This window comes from Solanum tuberosum, unplaced genomic scaffold (assembly GCF_000226075.1).
Source record: "Solanum tuberosum cultivar DM 1-3 516 R44 unplaced genomic scaffold, SolTub_3.0 scf00076, whole genome shotgun sequence".
Lineage (NCBI taxonomy): Eukaryota > Viridiplantae > Streptophyta > Magnoliopsida > Solanales > Solanaceae > Solanum > Solanum tuberosum.
In genome coordinates, this window is record NW_006239000.1 from 1,083,367 (window position 1) to 1,108,966 (window position 25,600).

At 37.9% G+C, this 25,600-nt stretch overlaps 2 protein-coding genes across 2 annotated transcripts in view; one reads left to right on the forward strand and one right to left on the reverse strand.

Annotated features, from left to right (window-relative positions):
* Nucleotides 1–14,416, reverse strand: part of LOC102593233 (E3 ubiquitin-protein ligase UPL1-like) — a 17,695-nt gene extending 3,279 nt beyond the window's left edge. Inside the window, exons 1-11 of the mRNA XM_006346185.2 lie at nt 14,075–14,416; nt 12,617–12,712; nt 12,306–12,512; nt 3,298–11,226; nt 2,896–3,213; nt 2,523–2,724; nt 2,157–2,443; nt 1,746–2,059; nt 425–1,562; nt 184–330; nt 15–95 (exon numbers count right to left, since the gene is read on the reverse strand). Of these exons, the coding sequence (XP_006346247.1) occupies nt 15–95; nt 184–330; nt 425–1,562; nt 1,746–2,059; nt 2,157–2,443; nt 2,523–2,724; nt 2,896–3,213; nt 3,298–11,226; nt 12,306–12,512; nt 12,617–12,712; nt 14,075–14,107 (10,752 nt within the window). The 5' untranslated portion in view covers nt 14,108–14,416. The remainder of the gene's footprint in view (nt 1–14; nt 96–183; nt 331–424; nt 1,563–1,745; nt 2,060–2,156; nt 2,444–2,522; nt 2,725–2,895; nt 3,214–3,297; nt 11,227–12,305; nt 12,513–12,616; nt 12,713–14,074) is intronic.
* Nucleotides 14,417–16,623: 2,207 nt separating this feature from the next.
* LOC102581626 (poly(A)-specific ribonuclease PARN) lies at nt 16,624–21,517 on the forward strand. Its single transcript, XM_006346067.2, has 7 exons — nt 16,624–17,073; nt 17,827–17,957; nt 18,658–18,986; nt 19,294–19,407; nt 19,686–19,812; nt 19,894–20,164; nt 20,531–21,517. Exons 1-7 carry the CDS (start codon nt 16,703–16,705, stop codon nt 21,333–21,335), a joined length of 2,148 nt encoding a protein of 715 aa, XP_006346129.1. The 5' UTR covers nt 16,624–16,702; the 3' UTR covers nt 21,336–21,517.
* The last annotated feature ends 4,083 nt before the right edge of the window (nt 21,518–25,600 follow it).

Below are 25,600 nucleotides of genomic sequence, written 5' to 3' on the forward strand. Positions count from 1 at the left end.
TTATGTATACTGACCTCTGTTTTCTCATAAAGAATGAGTTTTTCCTCATCTGCATCCATGCTAAAAGTCAAATCTGGTATATCACTCACATCATTCTAGTATAGGAAACCAAGAAACCATCAGAAGTTCCATAGATGAAATAGTAGATCAGTTACAAATTACTGCATCTTAATAAAATCTCACCTCCAGCATCCACTTCAAGTTCTTATAGTAATCAGGATCGACAGCCTCTATATCATGATATGTGACCTTCACACCAAGGATATGTTTGTAGAATGACCGGGTAAAATGAACATCCAGCAACTGCCCGTCAAATAGTGCTTTGGCAACCTATAAAGAGTATCACATCAAAGGCTTGAGATTAAGATGTGAAACAAGGATAAAATTATGGCTTGGATATTAAAATTAGTTCCAGAAGTCCTACCACACGGCCTACAAATTTGAAGTATGAGAGATGTTCAGTTTGATAAACAGAGTTTGGGTTAGGTTGGAAAGTTGCATTATTCCCAACAGTCGTAAACAGCAAGGCTCCTTTGTCAAATATGACCCTTGATAGCAATTGATACCACTCTCTTGTCAAACCACCAGCATCAATACCCTCTTCACCTTGAAAATGCACATTTAACCGTCCTTTCAGGTCTTGATTGGGTCGCATACGCAACTGATTATAAGAATCCTCCAACACATAAGCCCGCCGAACACTAATTCGCAGAGGACCTGAGAGGTGCTGTTCATGCTGCTGCCTTATTCTTGAGCGAAAATAAGCTCTTTTATTGTCAAAATCAATGAGGCGTGGGGCTTTCAGCATCACACAAAGCGATTTCTCCAGTAAGCCGGGGTTCTGCCTGACAAAAGCGTTAAGCAAGCGCCTATGCTTTTCCGCAAATCTTACAAATGTTACAGCACCATCTACTCTTTTATGTGAATCCCCAACAGACTTGGAGGACAACTTGACTGAAGTACCGGCTAATTCTTTCACTTCTCTTGCAGTTGCATTGATATGATCTTGCTGCATAATAGAGATGTTTGCCTGAAGCTTCTCACACAGAACAAAGAAAGCCTCAATAAAAGGTAACAGACGCTGAGTTCCAGGGGGCAATGGAGAAGATACAGATGAAGCACCGGCTTCATGTATATGCTCCCCAGTGTTGGTACTTGACATAACTGAAGAAGAAGTGCTCTGGGTGAGCTCTAACTCCATGGTGCCTATGCATTCACTCAGGCCTTCCCACAAAGGTTCTAGCGCAACATTTAACTTCCACATGATGTTATGCTCATCATGTTCTTCCTCCATAGATGTGTCTGTATTGCCATCAGCAGAAGCTGTACTTAGTGAACTAAGAGTTTGTAGCACACGAAGGACTGCAGCTCCAGCCATAGATCCAGCACTCAATCCCAGCATGTGTGTATTCTTAAGTGTGATAAGCTCTTCCACAGCTGACTTGCTCAGCCTTTGAGTCAACTCTGAAAGTTCAGAAATGAAGAACTTCCGATGTGGAGCAGCAACTGAGGCTAGCTTCTTCAACACCTCACCCGCAAGCATGTAAACTTTATCTGAGAGCCTAAACGATATACACTAGAGGTCAGATAGTTGCAACACAACATTTATCTTTCAGAAGTGAAGAGGAAAGATAAACCAAAATGGGAAATCAAGGAACGGAAAATGAAAGATTTCAAATCACGAATAGATAGAAACAAAAAATATTTAGGCAAATCAAGGTACAGAAATTTAAATAGAAAAATACCCTTCATGACCAAGAAGACAGCAAAGATTGTGCAAATCAGAATGTGGCAGCTGCAAGAAGATGTCATGAATGTTTGTGCTTCCATTGGCATCAGATGAAGGGTTGGCAGAACCAGTGCCGCTATCATCTTGAGGGGACTTTATGTCTGGCAACGCAGGATCTTTCTGTATATCACTCATAGTTTCATTGCCATCAGGATTATCAGAACCGTCAACTGTTTCATTATGAGAACGGTCTACTGTTTCTTCAGAATGAGACTGACACTCCATCTTGGATGCTGCAGTATAGACAACTACTTGAAGGAGTCCCATGACCTACACAGTACATTCAAGGAAACAACAAATGTATCTGAATTAACTATCGCCAGACCTAAATATTTCAGTAGCATCAAAGCATTTGACCATAACCTACCTGTTCAAGATGTGCTATGCTGCGCAAAAAAAGTGGCTGGTTCAAGAGCTTCAGAAACAAAACCAATGGAATATCCCTCTTGTTAGAGCTTCTAAAAGGATTGGAGGAATCTCCTCCAACAATTTTCTCCTTGCCTTTGTCCCTCTTGTTTTCCAAACACTTCACATCTGACCACTCTGGAATAAGCGAGAGATCAAAGTAGAAAAGAAGACTGGCAACAGCAGAGTGGTTGGTAGCGAGGTAAGTTAAGATCTCCAGTATCCGCCGCAATACCAGTGGAGGAAGACCTGGGAAATGACTTAAATGGTTAGCAACAGACCATTTGTAAACAGAGACCTACAACGTCACTTAAGAAGAGACAGATACCATCAAATAGTTGTGATCGTCCATAAACAATATTCGACTGACAGCCATAAAGTCTCTGTGAGTTAATGGTTGTTAAACCACCAACAGTCCCTCCAGTCTCAGGCTTGATAGCTTCAAGAAGAAGGTGGACTAGAACTGCTCTTGTACTGCTATGAGCAGACAAATTCAACAAGAGTCTTTGCAACAGACCTTTCCCAAGAGGCTGAAAACAAATATTGAATGTCTCAGTTTAAGTTGTTGAGCACACATCGTAAAATAGAAAAACCAAAATATTACAATGTCAATTACAACTCTACAGAAGCAAGCCAGTTGTTTGATGACAGAAGCATTTTCATTTCAAAGGTGCTTGATCGGTTGATGCGAAGCAATTTACCTGTGCTAATCGCAAGAGGCGGATCAATGCTTTCAAGCCATGAGCATCTAAAAGTGGCTCGCCTTCAAGTTCCTTCAACTTCAAACTCTCTGAAAAAGAGGATGAAGCCCTCCGGGCAATTGTAACACCCACACCCCTGTCCATAACTGTCTGTCTGTCAAATCCCAGACCATTTCTACGACCATGAAGCCTGTGGCTGCCTCCAAACAAGCTGCGTGCTTGGTAATGACTCATAGCTCTGTCCCGAAGCATTTGCGCTTCAGCGAGTAACGTAGATGGCAATGCTGACAAAACCGCTTCTGATGATGTTAACAGAACCTGACAAACACCACAAAAAAAAAAAACATAAACAAAATGTTATAACATTCAGAGGAATGGGCCGAAAACACTCTAGGTACAGACCTCTTCACGCAGATCAGCTGGAAATGTGGCTATGATTGAGGCATTATCCATTTCCACAGGCTGACCTTCAGCCTGCTGTACGACTCTTTGAGCACGTTGTTGGGCAAGAACTTCTGCTTGAATATCCGGAGGGAGAGCAGCTAAAAACTCTGGATCAATATCTTCAGCTGTCGGTGCTGTATAAGTTGGAGGTTGAGCCTGAGCCTGCTGTGATGCAAGAACCTCTGCCCGAAGTTCTTCAGGAAGTGCCTCTAGAAAGGTTGGATCAATAGCATTTGCAGTAGAAGCTTCATTATTCAAACTAGTTTCATCAGTTTGACTAGCATCTTGAACTTCCTGAAGGTTCTGAGTCACTGATGGATCCTCTGGCAGAATAGGCAATGGTGGGTCACTCTCCCTTTCTGTTTCTGTACCGTGCATGTGTATATCTGTATCCTCCTGAACTACAGAAACATGATGAGCACTGGAATCCAGCATTGCTTCCCCAGATATTAACAGTGGCTCATCAGTTGCACGACTGTCTGTTACAGTGATTGTGTCATTGTGTACATCAGACGAGGTTGCATTGCATATGTGTACATCCCCATTAGCAGTCCTATCATGCATCACAATGCCTTCACCTTGTATAGATGACACAGAATAACCTGCAGTTCCCTCTATGTTATCACTTGGATTTGCATTTCCTTCTCCAATCACCATGCTTCCGTGACCATCATTTGACCTGTCCAATAGTACATTTTCCATAGGATCAACAGCTTCTGGGAATTCACCTACCTGATCAGCAACAACCTCCAGATTGTATTCTTCCCTTTCACAAGACTGAACTTCAACTGGTTGACTAGATTCTTGCCCACTATTGTTATGGCGATCATCATTTTGTTGACCAGCAGTGCTATCACCCTCCATCTGCTGTTGATTCTCACCAATTACAGGTATGTCCTGCTCTCTCTCCAGCAATCCAACAGGAGGATTAGTAGCTGGAGCAATTCTGCTTAGTTGACAAATGAACTGCTCCTCAACCATCTGGGCAATAGCAGCAGACTGACCACCTGCTTGGGGTTGGCCATCATCAGTCCACCTACCATCACCAGGCCTCCGGCCTGGAACGTGTAGAGACTCCAAACCAACAGAAAAGTCAGCCAAAGGTGGGGGTGCTGCACCACTGAGTCTGTCACTGAAAATGCTAGACGGTGCCCTATCAAATGGGAGTACTGGAGAATCAAAAGTGTAGAATCGAGCTACATCCAGCCTACCAGCAGATAAGGTTTCTGAGTCTCTGGATGAGTTCCCAAGAGATGACCAGACAGGAGCAGAGTCACCAGGCAGTGATGGCCTCAAGAGGAGAGGATGTTGCAGACCAGTAACTTCAGTAACAGATTGTTCCAAATTCCTAGTTGTTTGGCGCCGGCGCTCAAAGCCAAAGGTCCTGCGAAGACCAAAGAGGTCATCAACGTTCCACCCTTCAATTGTCTCACCTCCAACATTAATAAGGCCACCACTTGTTCCAGATTGCCCTAAAACTTGTAAATGGTCAAGGCCGTCCAGGGCTTCCCTCCACCTAACCTCAATAACTCGATTTTCATGAAACTCATCATCCTCTTCATCAACCATGTCATCATTGTATTCACCTCCCAGGCCAGCATCATCATGCTCTTCCCCATCTGTATCAGCCAGAGACATCAAGCCAGTGCCATCTTCAGCTATATCTTCATCCTCATCCTCACCATCATCATCATCCTCGTCATCCTCACCGTCATCTCCCATATCATCATCTTCTTCACCCAGTTCATGATGTGCCCTATTCTCAACGTGGAAACCCATGCCAATTTGCTCTGTGTCGTTCAAAACACCATTGTCTTCCATCTCATCACGCATGTAATCCAACCCAAGCTCGAGAGGAGGATCGCCTGCATTTGCTTCTTGCTCAGTTCGCAATTCTTGCACCATGGACGGGTCTGTAGTCACATTCTCATTGCTGTGATTCTCAGAAGCACTAGGCGGCAGTTGCCCTGCATTTGAATTAGGAACCTCCGGCTGGCCACTTCCATTTCCACTGGCCTCTATATGTTGAAAGGCTGATGTTGTATTCACCTGATTATCCGACCTACCATTAACGGCAGTTGTCTTTTTCTTGTTCACAGAATCAGTTTTATAAAGTTGCTCACTAGCATTGGCAGCCCTTGTTAGGCTTTCCAATGTTTTAAGAATTAGATTCACAACTTTTGGAGCATCAGGGTGATCCAAATCAATTGCTTGAAGGACACCAGATAAGGACTGGACCAATCCTCCATCTATCATGCTTTTGGCTATTTCGGGAGAACAACCAGAACCGGGTAGGTCGCCTGAGGATGAGTTCTTGGACAAAATGGAGTATGCCAGATCAACAAAAGCAAGGACCTTTTTATCTGGCAATAAACTGCTACGGGCAGAGTTGCTTTCAGACTTCACAAATAAAGACAAGGCTTTCACAAGTTCATTAATAACCCTCCTACGACCTTCACTAGATCTGCCAGACAAAACTACGAGAAACCATGAAGCTTTTTCAGACAGCTTGTCTCTCCATTCATCAGGTCCTGCAGATTTATCGATTGAAAGGGGAAGAAGCCGTTGCAACACATGATGAATAATACCGCCATGACCAGGATTCTCTAGCTGATGGGGTCCCCGTAATTGACACATCTCCAGATCCCTTCTCAGGATAACCCCAAGAGCATGTACATACATCATAAGAATGTCACTCAACAATTTGAGTACAAAAGTAACTTTAGCAAGCCCTGCTGATTTCTCTGATACACTGTCAGACTGAACCTCCCGCACCTCATCAACCTTTGATTTCCCCTTTACTCTGACTATGGGCTCATCAACCTCCATAGCACAGGCGTTTCCCATACAATCTTCAACCAATCCCTGTGTAGGAAATGCTGCTACTATTTCAAGAAGATGATCAATTACCTGAGAAATATTTGCAGGGATCTTTTTGTGGCTTTTAGAACACTTTCCTGATCCATCATGGGATTTATTATCAGAAATTCGTACACACTCATTAGAAGCTCCAAACTCTACAGATGTTTTGCCTTTCTCTTTCTCTCTCTCCTTGTCTTTCTCTTTTGATAAGACAATGATAGATCTCCCTCCAGATGATTCCAGCTGGCAAACCGCACCTGCAGCTTTCACGAAGACTCCAGGGTCTCGACATATCACAGGTGCCATAGATGTTAAAAATGTTTTAACAGAAGTACGACCAGCATGACGACTTCCACCAAGGGTCTGACGTATCTCCATCTCCATGGCTGTTTGCAGGGTCTGAGGATCTTCAAGAAGATGCCTAACAATGGCAGATGCCATGGTATCATATCCAGGGAAGTAACAAGATCTTGGGAGATCAAAAAGAGAAGTCATTCCTCCATTTTCAAGAAACTGAATGGCAAGAGCATGTGTTTTTGTCAAGCGTGCACACAGCTGAAGAGCAGCCTGCATAACCATGGCTGGCGCATGTTGTTTAACCAAGTCACAAGCAAAATCAAGCACCTTCCCACTCTCCTCTATACTCAAATAACCAGTAGGTTCCCCAAATATTTTCTCAAAACCAATGGATGATTCATCATCTTCGGAGACTAGTGTTGACTTCTTCTCAATAACTGCTTCAGGAACTTGGGATGGGAGATGCTCTTCTAAAGATTCTGGTAAAGATGCAGCTATGACTCTTTCAGTGTCATCACCGGAGATCTTAGGCCTAGTTTGCAACAGATTAAATAAGATTAGCAGCAGTGCACTGATGCATCTAGGAACCATAATCTCATTTTCAGCTCTAGCCTTGAACTTCATCAATATCTCAAGTACTACAGAGACAATATCATTCTTTGCTGCAATTTCCCGTATATTTTCATCTTCAGAAAGAAGCAATGCTAAAGTATGTGTTATCATACACAAGGCACCAGTGTCCCTGGAAAATTCCAGCTGGCAATCTTTCAACTGGTAAATCATATATGAAGTCACTTTTGCACGATCTTCTCCTTTGTTCCGATTGCAAAGAGTCACAAGTAAATCCATTAACGGGAAAGCCATTGAGTCGGCACTCTGAAACAACTTAATTGTTGCAGCAAGGACATCTTCAACAGGTGGTGGCTTAGTTTGTTGTTCTTCAGATAGAACCTCCACCGTTTTATCAATACTGTCAGCTTTGGAAGTCTCTGATGAATTCCCAAGTGACAAGGCAAGTGCACGAGCCAACTCATCATCTTCTTGAGCAGGATCTTCAGCATGACTAAACAACCACTCCATAGCCATCTCCACACTGTTCGTTTCAACTCGTCTTAATGCCTCCTCAGCTCTTCCTCTTGAAAAGCCCATCTCAACAATGGTAGAAATAGTAGTCTCATCAGGTGGAGGAGCCATTGCACGTGGGTTTGCAGAACTTGATGACCCACTGCGATTTCGTTTCACATCCCCAACACCACAGTAGATGTAAGTTATAAGCATAATAATAGAATTAATAAACCCTGGATTACAACTGGGGAACATCTGATGGTTCCAAATAGGAAGTGTAACATCTAGAACCTGAGACTGCAGCATACGGACAAACACTTCTGGGTCTCTTGGAACAGGAAACAACCCAATAGACAAACCGACAGCAACTGGCTGAACAAGGAGCTGCGCTTGGGATGTTGAAGTTGGAGACAAGAGCAAAGCCGAATTGACAAAATATTCAAGCAAACGGCAATAACTCTGCAGAGTACCAAGAAGCCACGAACTGTGAGATAATTTGTTTTCCTCACCACTGTTTTCAGGAACCATTCCAGATGTCAGTACAGAATACGGAAGTGTCCACAACAACTGACTGGTTGCTTCAAATGTTGTTAGAAGCTCCTTAAAGGTTCCTTGGGCATAGAAATTGTTAATCATGGACGCATAACAGGTACGACGCCTGGCATCAAATGTTAGGGTCAGCATATCATCCACAACCTTACCAAGATATCGACACTTGACAGAAGGTGGTATATCAAGCGCAGTGGCATCTGGATATCCTGAGAAACCAAGAGCCTCAAGGAAAACTTTGGCTAAGGCAGTTCCTATGCTCTTTGAAGCTGAACTTAGAGATCCTGTTTCAGTTCTCCGACGATTTGGAGATGTAAATCCTTTAACAAGAGCCATAAAGAAAGAACGCATGCTAGAAGAGAGCTTGTTCAGATTATCTAAAACCAGAACACTGGGAGGTTTTTTCTTCACCTCCTGGATTGTACTCTCCACAACACTGGGAGCAACTTCAGAATCAGCTTGTAAACTTTCCAAATGCCTACTGGTCCTTCCACCACGAATTCGTGCTAACCCATGTCTACTACGACGATTAAAACCGTCACTTGAACGAATTACAGAAAGAAACTCACGTTCTACCCCCCATTGAGTGTGAGAACTATTCCTGATAGAAACAGGATTCATGTATCTAATTGAAGGAATATTAGTCTCATCATCACTGTCTCTACCTCCTATATTGGAAGAACCTGCTTCTACATTTTGAGGCTCTACTTCCACGTTCTGTTTCTCATCCACCTTAGAATCACAACACAAGGAAATTTGCCAAAGTACTTCCTTATATGCTCTCCCAAGATCCTTTAAGACATCAGCATCTGCAGTTCCTAACTCCGAAACCACAGTAGTACTTCCCTTCAACAAAGAATTGGAGAGAGATAAAATACCTTCAAGACTTGAAAGGTTCTTCAACACAGTTATCCTCTTAGCAGAGTCCACCTTAACAAGCTGAGATCCTTGAATTTGAACTATAAGTTCATTTGTTAACTTCAAATGTTCTCTTAAAAACGAACAAACTGCACGAGCAAGAGAAGCAGAATGTTGTGGAGAGAAATTCTTAAATGCAACAGATAAGGTCTGACCCATAGAAACAGAAAGTGGCAAGGCAGGCAAAGTGAACAGCTGCAGAACAGCTTCAATTCCTTTCTTCTCAACGAAAATACGGCATGTATCAGAATTCTGAAGAATTGTTTCAAGCAGACGAGCAGCATTGCTTATACATTCAGGAAGAAAAGACTCTATGTTTGGTACCAAAGAATCAGAAGATGGTTCGACATGCTCCAAACGTTTAGCCTTTTGTGAGTCTTGCTCCGGCAAAACCACACCCCTATCCTCACCTTCTGTTTCCATCGGAACAGGGTTAGAAGAACTAGGACTGTCAGATGAGGGTGTAATAGCTTCTAGAACAGATCCAAGTTTTGCAATCTCCTTCAAGATCTCAATCATAGTTTCCACTCCAGGTCCACGCAACGAAGAGGTATGCCGCATTAGTTCATCCAGGCCACTAGACAAAGATCCAGTAGTATCTCCACTAAGGGCTCTGACATATGTTTTTGAAGTGAATATTTTTACAAAACACCTCAAAGCATTGCGATCTTTCACAGCCTGAAGACCATTGTTATTCAAGCACAATGCATCTAAACACTGAGGTATGCAGGTGATAGCTTCTGCAGAGCAAACAACCCCATCCATAATGGCATCAATGAAGGCAGAAGGAAGACCAGCTGCTTCCAATACAGGGAAGCAGGTAGGATCTTTGTGAATAAGATCACTCATCACAGTTGCAGCAAGATGAAACACGCCTCCACCAAAATCCTTAGCTCTTCTGAAGATTATGCTCAAGCACTGAGGCAACAAACTCTCCTCTGAACCATAAATACGAGCAGTGGTTCCAGGAGCATAGGTTCCCAAAGATATGGCACGTAGTAAAGCTTTCATCAGTAATCGCCGATGATAAGCAACCAACACATCAGAATAAAGTGCCTGCATGCTGTCTGGCTCGGAAGAAGTACCAGCAACAATCTGTGAACTATTAAAGTCAGAACTTTCGAGATCACTACTAGCAGTTGCCAGCTTTACACCATTTTCAACACGAGAAACTTCCACATTAAGGCGTGCTATGGTGTCATCCAAACCTCCCAAATCTCTGAATAGTGCAGCAGCTGGATTACTATAATCCATGAATGCCTCTAGAACATGAACAGCCATGCTAACTAAATGCAAGTGTTGAGGATCCGTATCTTTAAGTAGCGGTAGAAGAGTAGGGATGAACCCTGCTTCTCGCATTGCTGAGCACCCAGATGAAGATGAGACCAAAATGGTAACAAGAGATAACAAAGCCTCAGCAAAAAGAACAGACCATTTTGAGGAGTTGCTAACGATGGAATCAATGGCCTTTTGCATAAGGCTGGAAAGAATGCCACGATGCCCCCCAGATGTTACAGCTGTCAACACACTTGGCTGGCGTGACCGATCTTGACAGAGAGCAACCAAGGAAACCAGACACAAAATTCTAATCTTCTCAGGAACCGCGTCTTCGTAGCTTAATAAGGCAACCAACTCATTAATGAACTCTGGTTCACTGTTGAAGAATGAAACCAAATCATCTGAATCACTGCATGCTTGAACAAGAACTATAAAAGCATAGAGGCGTATGCAAGTGTACTGCTGTCGAGAAGCTGGGGAACTGAATGCCCCAGCATACCGCAATCTTGTCAAAAGAGGAAACCTCAAACTAGGAGGAACCTTGTACTGCAAGACTAAACTGTTCAAAAGTTCAAGATCTGACTCTTTTCTGTTGTCAATGTCAGGCAAATGGATGATCTGTAAACCAATGGGAGCATTGGACTCATCTGAAGATTCAGTAGCATAGAATTCAAAATGTAAGGTGCGGCCTAACTCATTAGCACTTGCATCAGAGCTGTCCTGCAGAGCACACGCAATTAACCCAAGGCCTTCTTCTTTTCCTCCCCAACCCTGTGCAAGAGCGAACAGCTTTGAATTAAGAGAAGCATCTCTAATGACATATTTCCCTATTGTTTTCTTCAAAAAGGCAGCCAAAGTTTGCAAACACGCCTCAACCACATCCGCATCGGTGGAAGCAAGCAACGCTGACAAGTGATGCTGCACCACCAAGAGAAAAAAAAGAGCAAAAGTTCAAATTCAAAACAATATAAAATTTTGTAATGTGCGTAGGGGATATTATTAAAACACCAAGAACTACATTGTTTTACCAGATCAAGAGCAAAAATGGAGACCGAAAGAGTTCTAAGATGTTAATATACATTATTTTATTCAGAGAAAATAGGCACTTCCTACATCTTAAAATCAGTTCAGAAACTAAAACTGAATAATCGCCCTTAGGCATATAAGTTCATCAACAATACCACCACAATATGTGCCACTTCTAACCTATGTAAATCCACTTTACTTTGCTAAGCATAAGATGAAAAGCTTAACAACCCCTTATCTTTGCATCCACTGCTCACATGGTACGTACTAAGGAAAAGACACTGATAAATAACTCCACATAGCTAAAGATAGGAAAGATACATCTGATACAAATCTGTCCCCAAAAAGAAACCAGAATACAACAAGACATGCACTTCCAAGGAAATAGAGCCAGGAAACATTACCTTCTCTAGTTTATACCAATTGATGACTAGAAAAAACTAATTGGCTTGCTAATGTCTATAAACTTCAGAGTATTTTATGATAAGGTAAATGATTTTAAATTCCATAGCTTATATCCTTGTATTACGCCATTGCATGATGTAACTCCATTTTTTATTTTACCAAAAACACATATTTGCTATCATTGTAAAAGATCCTAGAGACTCCATATTTGCTATTCTCCAAAAGCACCCTCCACTAATCCGCCTTGTTTCATTTCAATAGTGAAAATGGAGTACCAAATGTTTATTTTATTTACAAATTATAAATTCTTTTATGACCTAAGAATAATGCTGAGCGTTTAACACAAGAGGAGAAAATAATGATTCAATAGTAATCAAGCTTTGCAAGAAGAACAATCCAATGCTTAACCATAGTGCTAAGGTAGAGCACACTAACTTCGAATTACAAAGAACAGGGCAACATGCAGACACACAGACAGTTAATTATATGCCAATACGTATATTCTTTTTCCAGAATAAAATCAGGAGCAACAAAATGAAAAGAGTCGCTTTAGGCATCTTCAGTACCTCATATGAGCTATAGAAATGCTTATTTGTGCAGTTCTCCAATATTATCCTTATAACACGAAGGACCTGGAGGACAGCTTCCCTAGGAAATTGAGGATCAGATTCCAAAAAGTGGTCATCAAATTGCAAATCCTTCCTAGACTTGATGTATTTCTCAAAAAAAGTATCAAAGTGATTAAACAGGTCAACCCAATGATAAAAATCACCCTGCATACACAAGAATAAGAACAGGGAAAATAAATTAAGAAAGGAGAAGACGTGCAAAAGGGGGGAATAGTATAATATCGTCAACATAAAATATGTATAGGTACCTTATCGAACTCCCAAACAAAACTTTTCAGGGGTTCTTCTATATTCTCTAATGGAGTAGCAGTGATGCTACTGATAAATGATCGGATCTTTGGAGGCTGAAAAAGGAAGGGCAAAAACAAATTTGATCAGTGCACATTTAAATTTCTTTTAAGCAGTATATGTTAAACATAAACTGCCCGCACATTTCAAAACAGCATCACAAAATCAACATTGAAATATAGTGCTTCAAGAGAACATCTTTGCCTAAATTACTCAACTAAACTTCTGAACTTTGATAAATGAATCCAGGCTGAAGTACATTAATGAGCAAACATCATTAAAATGATATCTTGGAAACTACAAATAAAAGAAGATTTTGGGATGTTAAGTCCAAAATTCCACAGATCAGCCTGACAGCCCTGACTATGCAATTTCTATGATTAGTATATTGTTGGTGTCATTTTTGAAGTTCAAAATGCAGATATCTAAAATCATATAAGCAATCGCACCAAATCAGAATTTGAGACTTGCTGTGATTTCAAAAGAAAAAAGGGAATGTTGTTCAAATTACTAAATGTGCATATAAAACATTATTAACCGCCATGCGAGTATCAGGAATGAATGCCTAACAAAAAACATTTTAGATATTCTTGGTTTACTAGAAGATACACTAACAAAAACCAGACTAGCTTTTATTCACTGGAGTACTAGTCTACACCAACACAAATCAGATTGATCTCAATGGGGCGAAACTTTTCTCTTTGCTAGTGAAAGAAACAGTTGCATAAAAATCAACCTTCTGCCAATTTCACCACAGGTACTTCACACCAGTCACCTTGGTGCCAGTAGCAAAAGAAGACCCCTTGGGCTCCAACCAGTTGAAAAGTGCAGTTTCAACTCCAGAAAACCATAAACTTATAACATATCAATCAATCAACTACTCTACGATACCGAAACATTCCAGCTATATGGTATAGCTATAAGCCTATAACATATCAATCAATCAACTATTCCATAAACCTTCATAACATATAATCAAAAAATTCTAAGCACGCTCGTCTAGTTAGATTAAACAAACAATTAACAAAATTCAGCTCACGATATCTTAAAAAAAATCAATTTACATCAAATTAGTATGATCAGACATTAAAACATAAGACACACATACAAACAAACCAACCTCCTATACTTCACACCAGTCACCATGGTGTCAGTAGCACCAAAAAGACCTCTTGAACTCCAACCAGTTGAAAAGTTAATAACATATCAATCAATGATAGCAAAAACATTTAGGGCCAGCTATATGGCATAAGCTACAACATATCAATCAATCAATTCCATAACTCCAAGCACACATGTCTAGTTATATTAAACAAATTACTAACAAAATTCAACTCGCAAACCTAACAAAACGACGGAACAATCGGCTTCAAATCAATTCACGTCGAATTAGCATATGATCAAAAATCAAAACTTACCACTTCAACAGCCCTCCTTCGCTTTAACTTCATTTTTATATCAACCAAGTGATAAAACCATTGCCGAATTCAGAAGAAAAACGGTTGAAACAGGCCGATTCCTGAACGAGAATGGATCCAATAAAATCGAGAAAGCTATGAAGGGTTTGGAACGATCAAAATTGATATATGTAAGTTTTCGATTGAATAACACAAATTGGGGCAATGAGGTTTTATGAAGATCGAAGCGATTTCTAGGGTTTTCGAGAAAGGGTTTTTGGTTAAACGATTGGTAACTGAGGATCGCGGAGAGATAGAGGAGAAAATTGAAGAAAGATAGAAAGCTGTGGAGTGTTGCCACTTGCTTTCCTATATATATAGGAATTCCAAAGAATTTTGAGGAAAAAAAAATATGTAGGGAAAATTTTGCACAAAGGAAAACAATTTTTATTTTCTGTTTTGTATTTGTGAATGTGGATAGAAATTGAGAAATATTAAACTATAGGGTATAAGGATTTGTTGATAAATTGTTTTTTTACTTTATATAGATGAAATTTACGTATATTCTATATCAGGTATGTCGCTAGTCTATAAGAATATAAAATATTATTTTATTATTTTGGTTTTTGTATATTACTCCTATATAGTTTTCGCTTTGAATTTGTTAAGATAATTTACTGTTTAAGATCAAATACGAAATATATAATTAAAGATAAAATACTTATTGTTCTACTGAAATTTGAGATGATTATGTTATTTTCACATACTAATAATTTAGTATAAATATCACAAAATCTATTATATATATGGTTTTAATTTTTTGAATTGTAATTTGGTGTAGCATGCTAAAATATAATTAAGATATTTTAGCTTGGGACTTCCATGTTGGAGGTCTCAAGTTTGAAACCCCTTGCCAGCGAAAGCAAGGGGTTTGCCTTCTGGGTCGAGCTCGTCGCACCAGGCTTGCCTAATGCGGTTTACCTCTCCTATTTGGTTTGCGAGCTATTGCATAGGAGCAAGGGTTTTACCCTGTGCGCACCCAAAGGGTAGCGGCTACGGGTTTCCCTTGTCATAAAAAAAAATAAAAAAATATTACGTTGGTTGAGATTATTGGTCGGATTCATTTGCTCAATTTGAAATATGTATACATAAAGTGAATTAAGCTTAAAATATATATATATATATATATATATATATATATTTTATATAGATTTTATTTTATTATTTTGAATGAATGAATCAATTTTCAATAATATCCATTAGCATATAATATATATTGTGGTAATCGGTGAGTATAACCAAATATTGAATAGTGTTTTCTAAAGTTGAACATGTCCTATGTGATACATTGTTAATATATGATATATACTATGTGATATTATAAAAAATTGAGTTTTTTTAAAAAATAAAAAATAAATATAAGTATCATTAAGAACTATAAAAAATATTCTTGAAGTGAGGAGTCGATCTTGTGATTCTCTTTTGGTAAATAGTATAGATTATGGGGACATTATAAAGGATTGAAAAGTATTTTTTGTGAAGGGATACATTTGTTTTTTATGATGTTCTTTTAATATATTGTATATATCACATGGGTATTATAGAGCAATGGATTCTCTTTATAGAAAATGAATCAATACTTTATGACATCTTTTTAGTATATGATATATCTTGTGATTAATCATCAATGATATTGTATGATATGTATTACATGAATATCATTAAGGACTAAAGAGTAGTTTTTTCTGAAAGGGTTGAATCAATCTTTCATAACATTCTATTAATATATGATATATAACACATGGATGTATCATAAAAGATTGGAGGGTGTTTTGATGAAAGAATAAATCAATCTTCTATGATACTCTGTCAGTATATATATATGTATAATTGTCATAAAGAATGGAGGGTCTTTCTTACAGAAATAAATTGTGTATTCATGTTAGAGTAATTATTAATGTACCCTAATCAAGAATAATTTGATTTAACAAATCTTATCTATTCATTAATTTTAATTTAGTATTATTTTTTCTTTAATCACATTAAGTTCTCTTAACGTTATTTTTCATTCACCATATTAATTTTATTTTGATTCTTAAGATGATAAATATTTTGATTTTTAAAATTTTATACATAATCATTTAGTTAATTGGAGAGAGTCCTACATACTTAAAACTGAAAAATTATTTAGTAGTACATGCTTAAGCTTTTATGTTCGGTTTGAGGTAGGTTAACACAATATTTGAGGTTGATTGTTGATTTTTCAAGAGTTATTATGAGGGTGTCCCGATAGAAAAGATGACTTATCCTTGAAGAGAGGTTTCACGAGCCTCGTTACAAAATAACCTCGATTGAACTGATCCTAAATTACTTTAAGTTATACTGGGATAATCCATACTCAGGGGCCCTCGAAGCTAAATCTTCAATTAAGAAATATTTACTACTCCACCATAATCTTTATTGGTATTCATTGTTGATAGTTATTCAAAGGCATAAATATGCTTAAAATATAATCATAAGGATATTTTAAAAAATAAAAAAGATGAATAAAAGATATATTTAGATTTTTTTGCATTTACAATTTTCTCCAAAAGAAAAAAATTAGGGACCTTCATCCCTAAGCTACGAACGCGAAGGACTAAGCAGAGAATGAAGAAGCTGTGTATGTGGAAATCTTTATCAACTACGCGCCAAGTATCCCACGCTCCGACCACCGTTTTCACTACGCGCCGCCGCACACTCTCTTCATCTTCTTCCTTCGATATTAAGAATGTTACCAAATCAAACTTTGAATCAGCTCTCAAGGACCTACGAGGTCTTCTACGGGACGCCGATTTCGTAGCTGTAGACTTGGAAATGACCGGAGTCACCAGTGCACCTTGGAGAGAATCATTCGATTACGACCGGTATGATATTAGCTACCTCAAAGTTAAGGACTCCGCCGAAAAGTTCGCCGTCGTTCAGTTCGGTGTTTGTCCCTTCCGGTGGGATTCTCACAAGCAATCCTTTATCGCTCATCCGTAAGTTTTCGCTCATCCTTCTCGTGTTTGTTCAGTGAAGGATACAGAGAATCCCATTCAACTAATTTAGAACTGATCTTCTAATGTTTCTCTGAATGATATAAAGGATAAGTATAGTTTACTGCAACTTCTTTGAATTTGATGCTTAGTTAATTTATTCATTGATGTCTTTTGTCCTAGTTAATTCTTTATGAACAAAGAAATTGATTTGTTTTAACATAAAGTGAAATGTCATTTTTTGTCAAAAAACCACTCATTCGCAAGGAAAAGTTTATCTTAGAGCCTTGATGAGGACACCGAAGCACACATTAAGCGAGGCAAAACACTCAACATGTTTTGAGCCTTGCTTCAAAGCTTAAGGCGCCTTTGACAATACTGTGAGAACCGTCTGCATTGCATTATCAATGGTGGAGCCTGTTTGTCCAAGTAGGGAGCTCAAGTGAGCATTTCAGTGTCGAGAGAAGGCAAAGTTTGTTTCTTTTGCTTTTGATGAAATACAAATCATCACCTATTTAGCAGCAACCTATATGTTTGACTTTGAGATGTTGCATATTGCATTTTCTGTATCAATGCTTTTTTAGAATGATAACATATCTGCAATGTCAATAGTAAGTCCGTTCTATTTGGGTGTTGTGCTCAATACGGGCAGAATAAATGTGTTTTTTCAAGGGGAACAAGCAGCATAGATTGTCTTTATTGGTTAATGTTACATTTTGAATTCTCAAATCTGATACTCTTATTTCTCTTTGGCAGACACAACTTCTACATATTCCCACGGCAAGAAATTCCTGGTAGCAACCAATCCCGTGAGTTCCTTTGCCAGACAACATCACTTGATTTCTTGGCAAAATACCAGTTTGATTTCAATCTGTGCGTACGTGAAGGTAAGTCCTTAACACCTTTGTTTGCTCTCTTGGACAACTTAATGAGATCATAGCATGTTGTGATTTGACAATTTTATATTAGCTGCTAGTTTCAACCTATATGAGTCCACATCTGCTTGTCTGAGTCATATGAGGTAGGTCCGAACTCTGACTGAACTTGTCTACAAGCCTATGACTCAAGTTGTGATGGCAATCCTGAGATTTGGTATACCAAATCAGATTAAGTCTCTTGCTATCTTTTGGGTTTTAACTTTCTCATCTTACCAAGATCTCCAGTGACTGTAACTAAAAAGAAAGGTTTAACTATCAAATCATGAATACCAGCAAACCCATATCAACTTTTAAGTGGTACCATGGACTTGTCTGTTTACCCAGAAGAACAAATATGAAATTCATTTATTCATATAAAATTCCTTTAGAAGTACATTCTTTTACTAGTTAGTTACCACCAATATCATCAGATTTATCTCCAAGTAGCGTTCTAATACTGTCAAATTTGGTTGGTGAGCTGTATCAAAAAAATAACAGCTCACCAACCAAATTTGACAGTATCAGAACGCTACTTGGAGATAAATTTCCAGACTAGGTCACTATTTAGATTTATATAAGAGTTATGTACACTTTGAGTTTCAGTTTTGCTAGCTCAATTATATCTTCATTTGTTTCATTTTTGAGATTTTACACTTCTATGTAATCTCAGGAATCTCTTATTTATCCAGAAGCCAAGAAAAGGAGGCACTGGAACGTATAAGTTCAATATACATGGATGAATCATCAGATTCCGTGTTTGGCTTGAGTGAAGATGCAGACTTCCCACTGGTTAGGATGGCAGATGTTCTATTTGCTGAGAGAATGAAGAGCACAATAAGGGAATGGCGTGATAGTTTGTTAAGTAAGGGAAGCTGTAGCTCTGAAATTAAACAAATATCAACTGATCCAAGTCAGAGATTTCAAATGGTTTTCTTCAAGACCCGTCCAGGCCTTGCCCTTAGTGATTTTACTTCTCGCCAACTAAGGGTGATTAAAGCGGTAATGAGCTCCTCTTCCATTTCATTCTTTTCTTTTTGTACTATAATCAACTTATGATGTGAAACTGTGAGAGCGTCTTCTTTTATCCAATGTTAGCAACCGTTCACTTTTTGTCTAAAGGTCTGTATAAGAGGATGCATTCTTTTTATTTAAGCAGGAGGTAATCACTTACCCGGCAATAGTATCAGTTAAACCTTTTCTTTGTTCTTCGGCAATTCCTCAGAAATGAGAGAGGTGCTAAAGTATATAGTAGTTGATATGATATTGTTTTCTGATGATGATTGACTTGGTGAACTTGAAAATGCAGGTCACTAAAAAGCATTTCAAAGATCTTGCCTATATCCGAGTAGCAGGTGAAGCAACATCTCCACAGCAATTGATTGTCTATACAGATTCCAATTATGACAGAGATCTACTGATGGTAAGGCATAAAGGCTTTGATCATAAAGAAATTCTTGTTGAAACATGATATGGATGCAGTGAATACATTTGTGACTGTTGCTGTGCTTTTCCAATTTCTTTTTAGAATCTATGAGTACTAGTAATAAGCTTCTTTGTTTATTAACTGCTGTTATTCGTATCATTTTTTCCCAATATGAGATCTATTCTCTTCATTTTTTTCCAATATAAGTGACTCCTCATCTTCTCAGTACCTTGATTGCATCTCATCAAAGCTATTCATGTCTTAATATCAAGTAGAAAGAGGTGAAGGACGGCCTTCGTAAAGAAGCGGAAATGAAGGTCGAATCTGCTGTTGGATTTCGACATGTCATTGATCTTCTTTCATCAGAGCGAAAGTTGATTGTCGGTCACAATTGCTTTCTTGGTAAATATTTCCTTTTTGATTTATGGAAAGGCTACATTATGTATTTCAAGTTTTGCTCAACACTTTATACAATGAATGCAGATGTGGCGCATATGTACAGTAAATTCATTGGTCCACTACCTTCAACCGCTGAGGATTATGTATCTTCCCTTCAGAAGCTCTTTCCTACCATAGTGGACACCAAGATACTCTTGAATGCAAATGGTGTTTTTCGACAAACTTTAAATAAAAGCAACACCTCACTATCCAGAGCATTTGTCTCTATCTGTCCTCATATTGCTTTAGGTATCAAAACGTCTAGTTTGGCTGATAGACCGTGTGTAGAAGTGGAGGTTCAAGTAGATGAAAAAAGGTTACCACCAATCCTACTATACTCTTGAGACTGAATCTACGTGATGCAATTTCTTATTTCACTACGTGCTTACCATTTCCATTTGCCTGACTGTTTCTAGCGTGGCAATTGATTTTGATTTACATCTTTTATGCATATCTTTCTTTTTCTCCTGTTGGAATTCTGTATGCATTTGACACTGATGTTATGTGTGTCTCAACTGTGTTTGCTTTGCATATTTGGTCTATTTGATTAGGATTGTGAAGTAAAAATTTCGCCTCGTTCAGCACTCCTATAGCATTAACCTATTGCGCTGTATCTCGATTTATAAATCAAAATAAACAATGTGAATAATCGTTGTCACTAATTTTTTAAGTTGATCTGCAGATCCTCGAACTGGAACTCAGGAGCCAAGCATGAAGCTGGCTATGATGCATTCATGACTGGATGCATTTTTGCACAGGCGTGCAATCATCTAGGCATTGATTTCACTCTCCATGTGCTTGGTGGGGATTTAGCGAAGGAGACAAAGCTTCAGAATTATATCAATCGCCTTTACCTTAGCTGGGTTAGTGGTAACGTCATTGATCTAAGTAGTGGGAAATGTACACCAGACTCCTCAGCTTCTAGTAACCTCAAAAGTCGGTACCAGGATATCTCATTTCCTAGCATCATTCTGTTATGGGGATTGCCATCTAAACTAAAAGCAAGGGAGATAAGAGCTTATATAGCACAAGCCTTTGGCCCAAATTCTGTTTCCTCTGTCTACCATTTGGATGAAAGCGCTGTCTTTATTCAGTTTAGCAAGCCAGAACTGGTTTCTAAGTTTCTAGAATTGAAGGAAACTCTAAGTAGGAACAGTGATCCAATTTCCGTGTTGCATCCTCTTTCAAATATTCTGAACGGAGAAAACACTCACGCAGCTACCTACGATGTATATCAACAAATATGCAGTTCGTCCATCTCAAAGAAATTATTTGCAGATCAAGCTGAAGCTGTTGGTATCAAGCACAAAACAGTGTCGTCCAGGGCAGAACGAGGGAAAAAGGGAAACCAGGTATTTGATAAAGAAACAGATGTTAGGATGTTCGATGAGAAAGCAGATGATCTGATGAGTTCAGCATATGGCTTCTCTGAAACAGATCGATCAGCGGAATCTTTTTACCTAGATGAAGTTCTGGCAAGCAAATAGAAGTAGTTATTCCTAGTTTATGTATCATGTATATCTAGATCATTTTTGGCCAGGTATAGATATTTGTTTCTCTGATACCTACAGCATGTATAGTGAGATTGTGTAACACAGATTATCAAGGAACTAAAAAGATCATTCTAATGCTTCTTCATGAGCAGACATCAATCTATTTTGTCTCTTCATTTAAGTGTTCATTTCTTTCTGTTTTAAAACTTTTTTCTGGCCTTCTCCCTATGATAAGTTTTACACAATGCTAAATATTTATTTTTTAAAAATTTATATATATAACAAATTTAAACCTTCTTATCTTTTTTCCTATATATTTGTTTTTATATATTTTAAATTTTTTAATAAAAAATTCTGATCCTGTCATCGTGTGTACAAAGTTCTATCATATATAAAGCTCTCCATAAAACACAATTCTTTCTCACGTAAATTGTGTTTCTTAGCCACAACACAATTTTTTCTCATGTGAAATTATGTTTCTTAGCCACGTGCCCACATCTATAATCAGAGCAAATAGAGAAAAGGAATTGCGTACAAATAGATCCCTTAGGGGCCGTTTGGTTACTGGTTTGAGTTATGCAGGTATTAGTTATGCAGGGTTTAGTTATGCAGGAGTATTAGTTATGTAGCGTTTAGTTATGCCGATATTAGTTATACATGAATTAGTTATGCAGGGTTTAGTTATGTTGGGTTTATATATGCGAGTATTAGTTATGCAGATATTAGTTATGTAGGTATTATTTAATTATGTAGAGATTACAATACATGAATTATTAACTATTGAATATTAAACTTGTTGTAAATTATTAATATATATTATTTACAAAATAATAATACGTGCTAATAAAATGTGGAATAGATTGAATAATATATAATGCTAATATTTGATTAGCATATGTACCGTCAAAAAATATACAATCAAATTTCTAATATTAAAAAAAATATTTATATTTGCATAAATAAATAAAAACTGTAAGTATATAAAAAGAAATGAAAATGGTCTATATATAAAAAGAAATAAAAACAACAAACGTAGATAGGAAAACAGTAGGAAAGTTTCCAATTAAAAAAAATTAAAAAAAAATGAAAATGGTCTATATATAAAAAGAAATAAAAACAACAAACGTATAATAAGGAAACAGTAAAGTTACCAATTAAAAAAATAAAATAAATTAATTGGTAAATATGTAATTTATCATTTTAACACATGTATAACTAATACACACATAACTTATTCTACCTTCTACCCTGCATAACTTTATACATAGATTCCCTCATAAGTTATGTTGGTATTAATTATGTAGGACTACAAAAAATGCAACCAAACACCGTATAAATTAATACATGAATAACTTCTATACAACATTTAAATCCTTACCAACCAAACATGGTACAAGTTTGTAACAACCTGTAAATCTAGAAAGACCAAGGTAAAGTCTAATGGAAACTAGTAGGTGAAACTAGAGCCTCACATGTGAGCTTCTGAGTTTGATGTTTGATTTTACGTTGCATATTGACTTCCTGAACTTAGAATGAGGATTATAGGGGTTAAACGTCAAGGTACGACCCCCCAAGGACCAACCAAGGGTCCTTGAGGGGGACCCTAAAGCCTAACCCCAAGGTTGCCCCTTAAAGCAAAAACTGCCAAAATTCCATGAACTACAGATGCAATCCACAACCAGTAGATTGATCTACGGCTCGTGGTCTTGCTCCGTAGATCAAAGCCACCAAGTCCAGGTTGTAGACCCAAACCACGACCCCATAGTACGGGGCGTGGTCCCATCCACGATCCGTGGATGAGGGTCTCGTGAACTGCACATGTAGACTGCCTAGACACGGCCAAAGGGTGGGTAGTTTAGGAAACTGTTTTATTAGTTGTTTTGAGTAAGAGTCGTTTAATATAGTAATTATACATATATAAAAACTATTTTATGTCATTAAACACCTCATTAAGTCATTATAACCCAAGACAAAACTCAACTACTCTTCTCTCCAAAACTCTTTTCTCTAGAAACTCCATTGAAGAACCAAGAAGGAAACCAAGTTAAAGCTTGAAGAAGGGAGTTTTTCAACACGAAATTGGTTGGATTCTACACCTAAGGTATGAGAGTTCTTCATCCTTAGGAAGCTATCACCCAAGGAGCCCTTTCAAAAGTTTTTAACTCAATTCTAGAAAACCCAATTAGCTAGGGTTTCAACTCAACCCCATGGATTCCTTTCAAAGTTGTTCTTAAAGGTCGAATTATGTTTTTTATTGATGATGGTACTGATTTTAGATGATTTTAACTTGAATTCCAAAGAATCCATGAGTTTTCCCCAATCCTAGTTATGGTTCTTCTTTACATTATGTGATGGTTTTGCAAGTTGGTCCAATGGAATGAATGTGAGTTAATTATGATGTAATTGCATGATCTAAGTGTGACTTTACATGTATACTTGATTAACCTAAGATTTCTAAGGTGAATTGATATAGTCTAGGGTTGTGCCATGAAAGAGGCTAATTAAGGGTCTAAATGTGATCCTCCAAGAATGATGAATTTCTCCATATAATGCCTTAGATTAGATCACCTAGACTTGAATTGGTTTAGGGTAATGCTTCTAAATGAAATGACTTGATCATGATATTATGTGCATGTTGATGAATACTTAAAGTATAAAGTGCCAATCATGATGTGATTAATGAATTGATGAGTTATTGGATCATGGTATTCCCTTATCTAATGTGCTATTGCTATGTGTTTGGGATGAGTTAGTCCCTAGCCCTTGAAGGGCATATTGTGATGGTTTGTGCATGTTGACAAGATTGTGTGTGAACTCATGATTTACTTAGAAGTTGATGGTCCTATGAATATTGGGTATATTGAGGTATTGTTGAAAGACCATCCTTCCCTTACCCTTTTTTTAAATTGTGAATGAAGTGTCCATGATGATAATGTTGTCGATTGTGTCATTGCAAAGACAATTAGACACACACACACTCCATGCATAAACATGATGATGATGTATCAATGGTGTTAATTGAAAGTATAGTTCTCATATGCACATTTACACATTATTATGCATGAAATGTACATGACCATGATGATCCTATTGTGTTGATTGAAAGTCCATTCTCATGAGAACACATGAACTTGGTGTGAAAGTTATTCTCACGTACTAATTATGATTCTAAAGTTGAAAGTACATTCTCACTTTAATGAATCTATGAGCTATTTTGATGAATTGTATTGAACAAAGGGCAAAATATTCCTTCACACATGTAAATACAATTCAAAGACTAATTATGTATAATTTGGGAAATAATGCTAAGCACTGAGTGAATATAGACAATGAGGTAAAGGCCCTTCTACCAATACAAGAGGTTGGGTCATCTAAGTGAATTCATAAGATAAAAGCTCCTCCGCCAATGCAAGAGGTCGGGTTTTTAGAAGCAATCTCCCTATCCCATAACTATGTGCCAACATAGGACTTTAGCTAGTGGATCCATCTTATAACTATACATTTTAGTTCTACCTTAGGCAAGTAGGACACCTTCTTTCGGTGTGGGGTTGCACGACACCGAATTCCATGTAGCTCACATGGTCTATGTCGGTTATGACAACTTTTCCTTATATAATAAAGATAATGAATGAGACACGAACTATAATATGACCTCTTAATGGGTTTTACTTAGTAGGAGTGGGGGGTATGGAACTTCACTTTACATTGCACAAGCAGACTTAGTAGGATGTCATGGGATGGTTCCTTTTATATTATGATGAGATTTGAATGCATGCATGTATATTGAATGAATAGTTGTTATGAATGACTTTCCTTATAATTCAAGTAATGTACATGACTATTTCCTTATTTGTGACTATTGATTATAATGAGGTCTAAAGATGAAGTGCATGACTAAGGTAGCTTCAAAGGAGTACTTGTAGGGTTGGTATTATGGCATGCTAACCTCACATTGCACAAGTGTTCCTTCTGGGTTACTAAGGTAATGACTTTACTATGAAATGAGTATAAATGTGATTTTGGCTTGTGTTGTACATTGTAAATGCATGTTAGTTACCATACATTGCACAAATGTCTCTTATGGATTGCTAATGTGATGATTACTTAATGATGAGATGATCTTGATATTAGACTTTGTATTACTTTATGATTGGAGGCTATGTATTGTGAAGATTGGGATTTGTGTTATGTTGATGTTGGAGACTATGCTTGTTATTATAATGATATCCTCATGTTATAATGAAATGTATGTGAGTTGC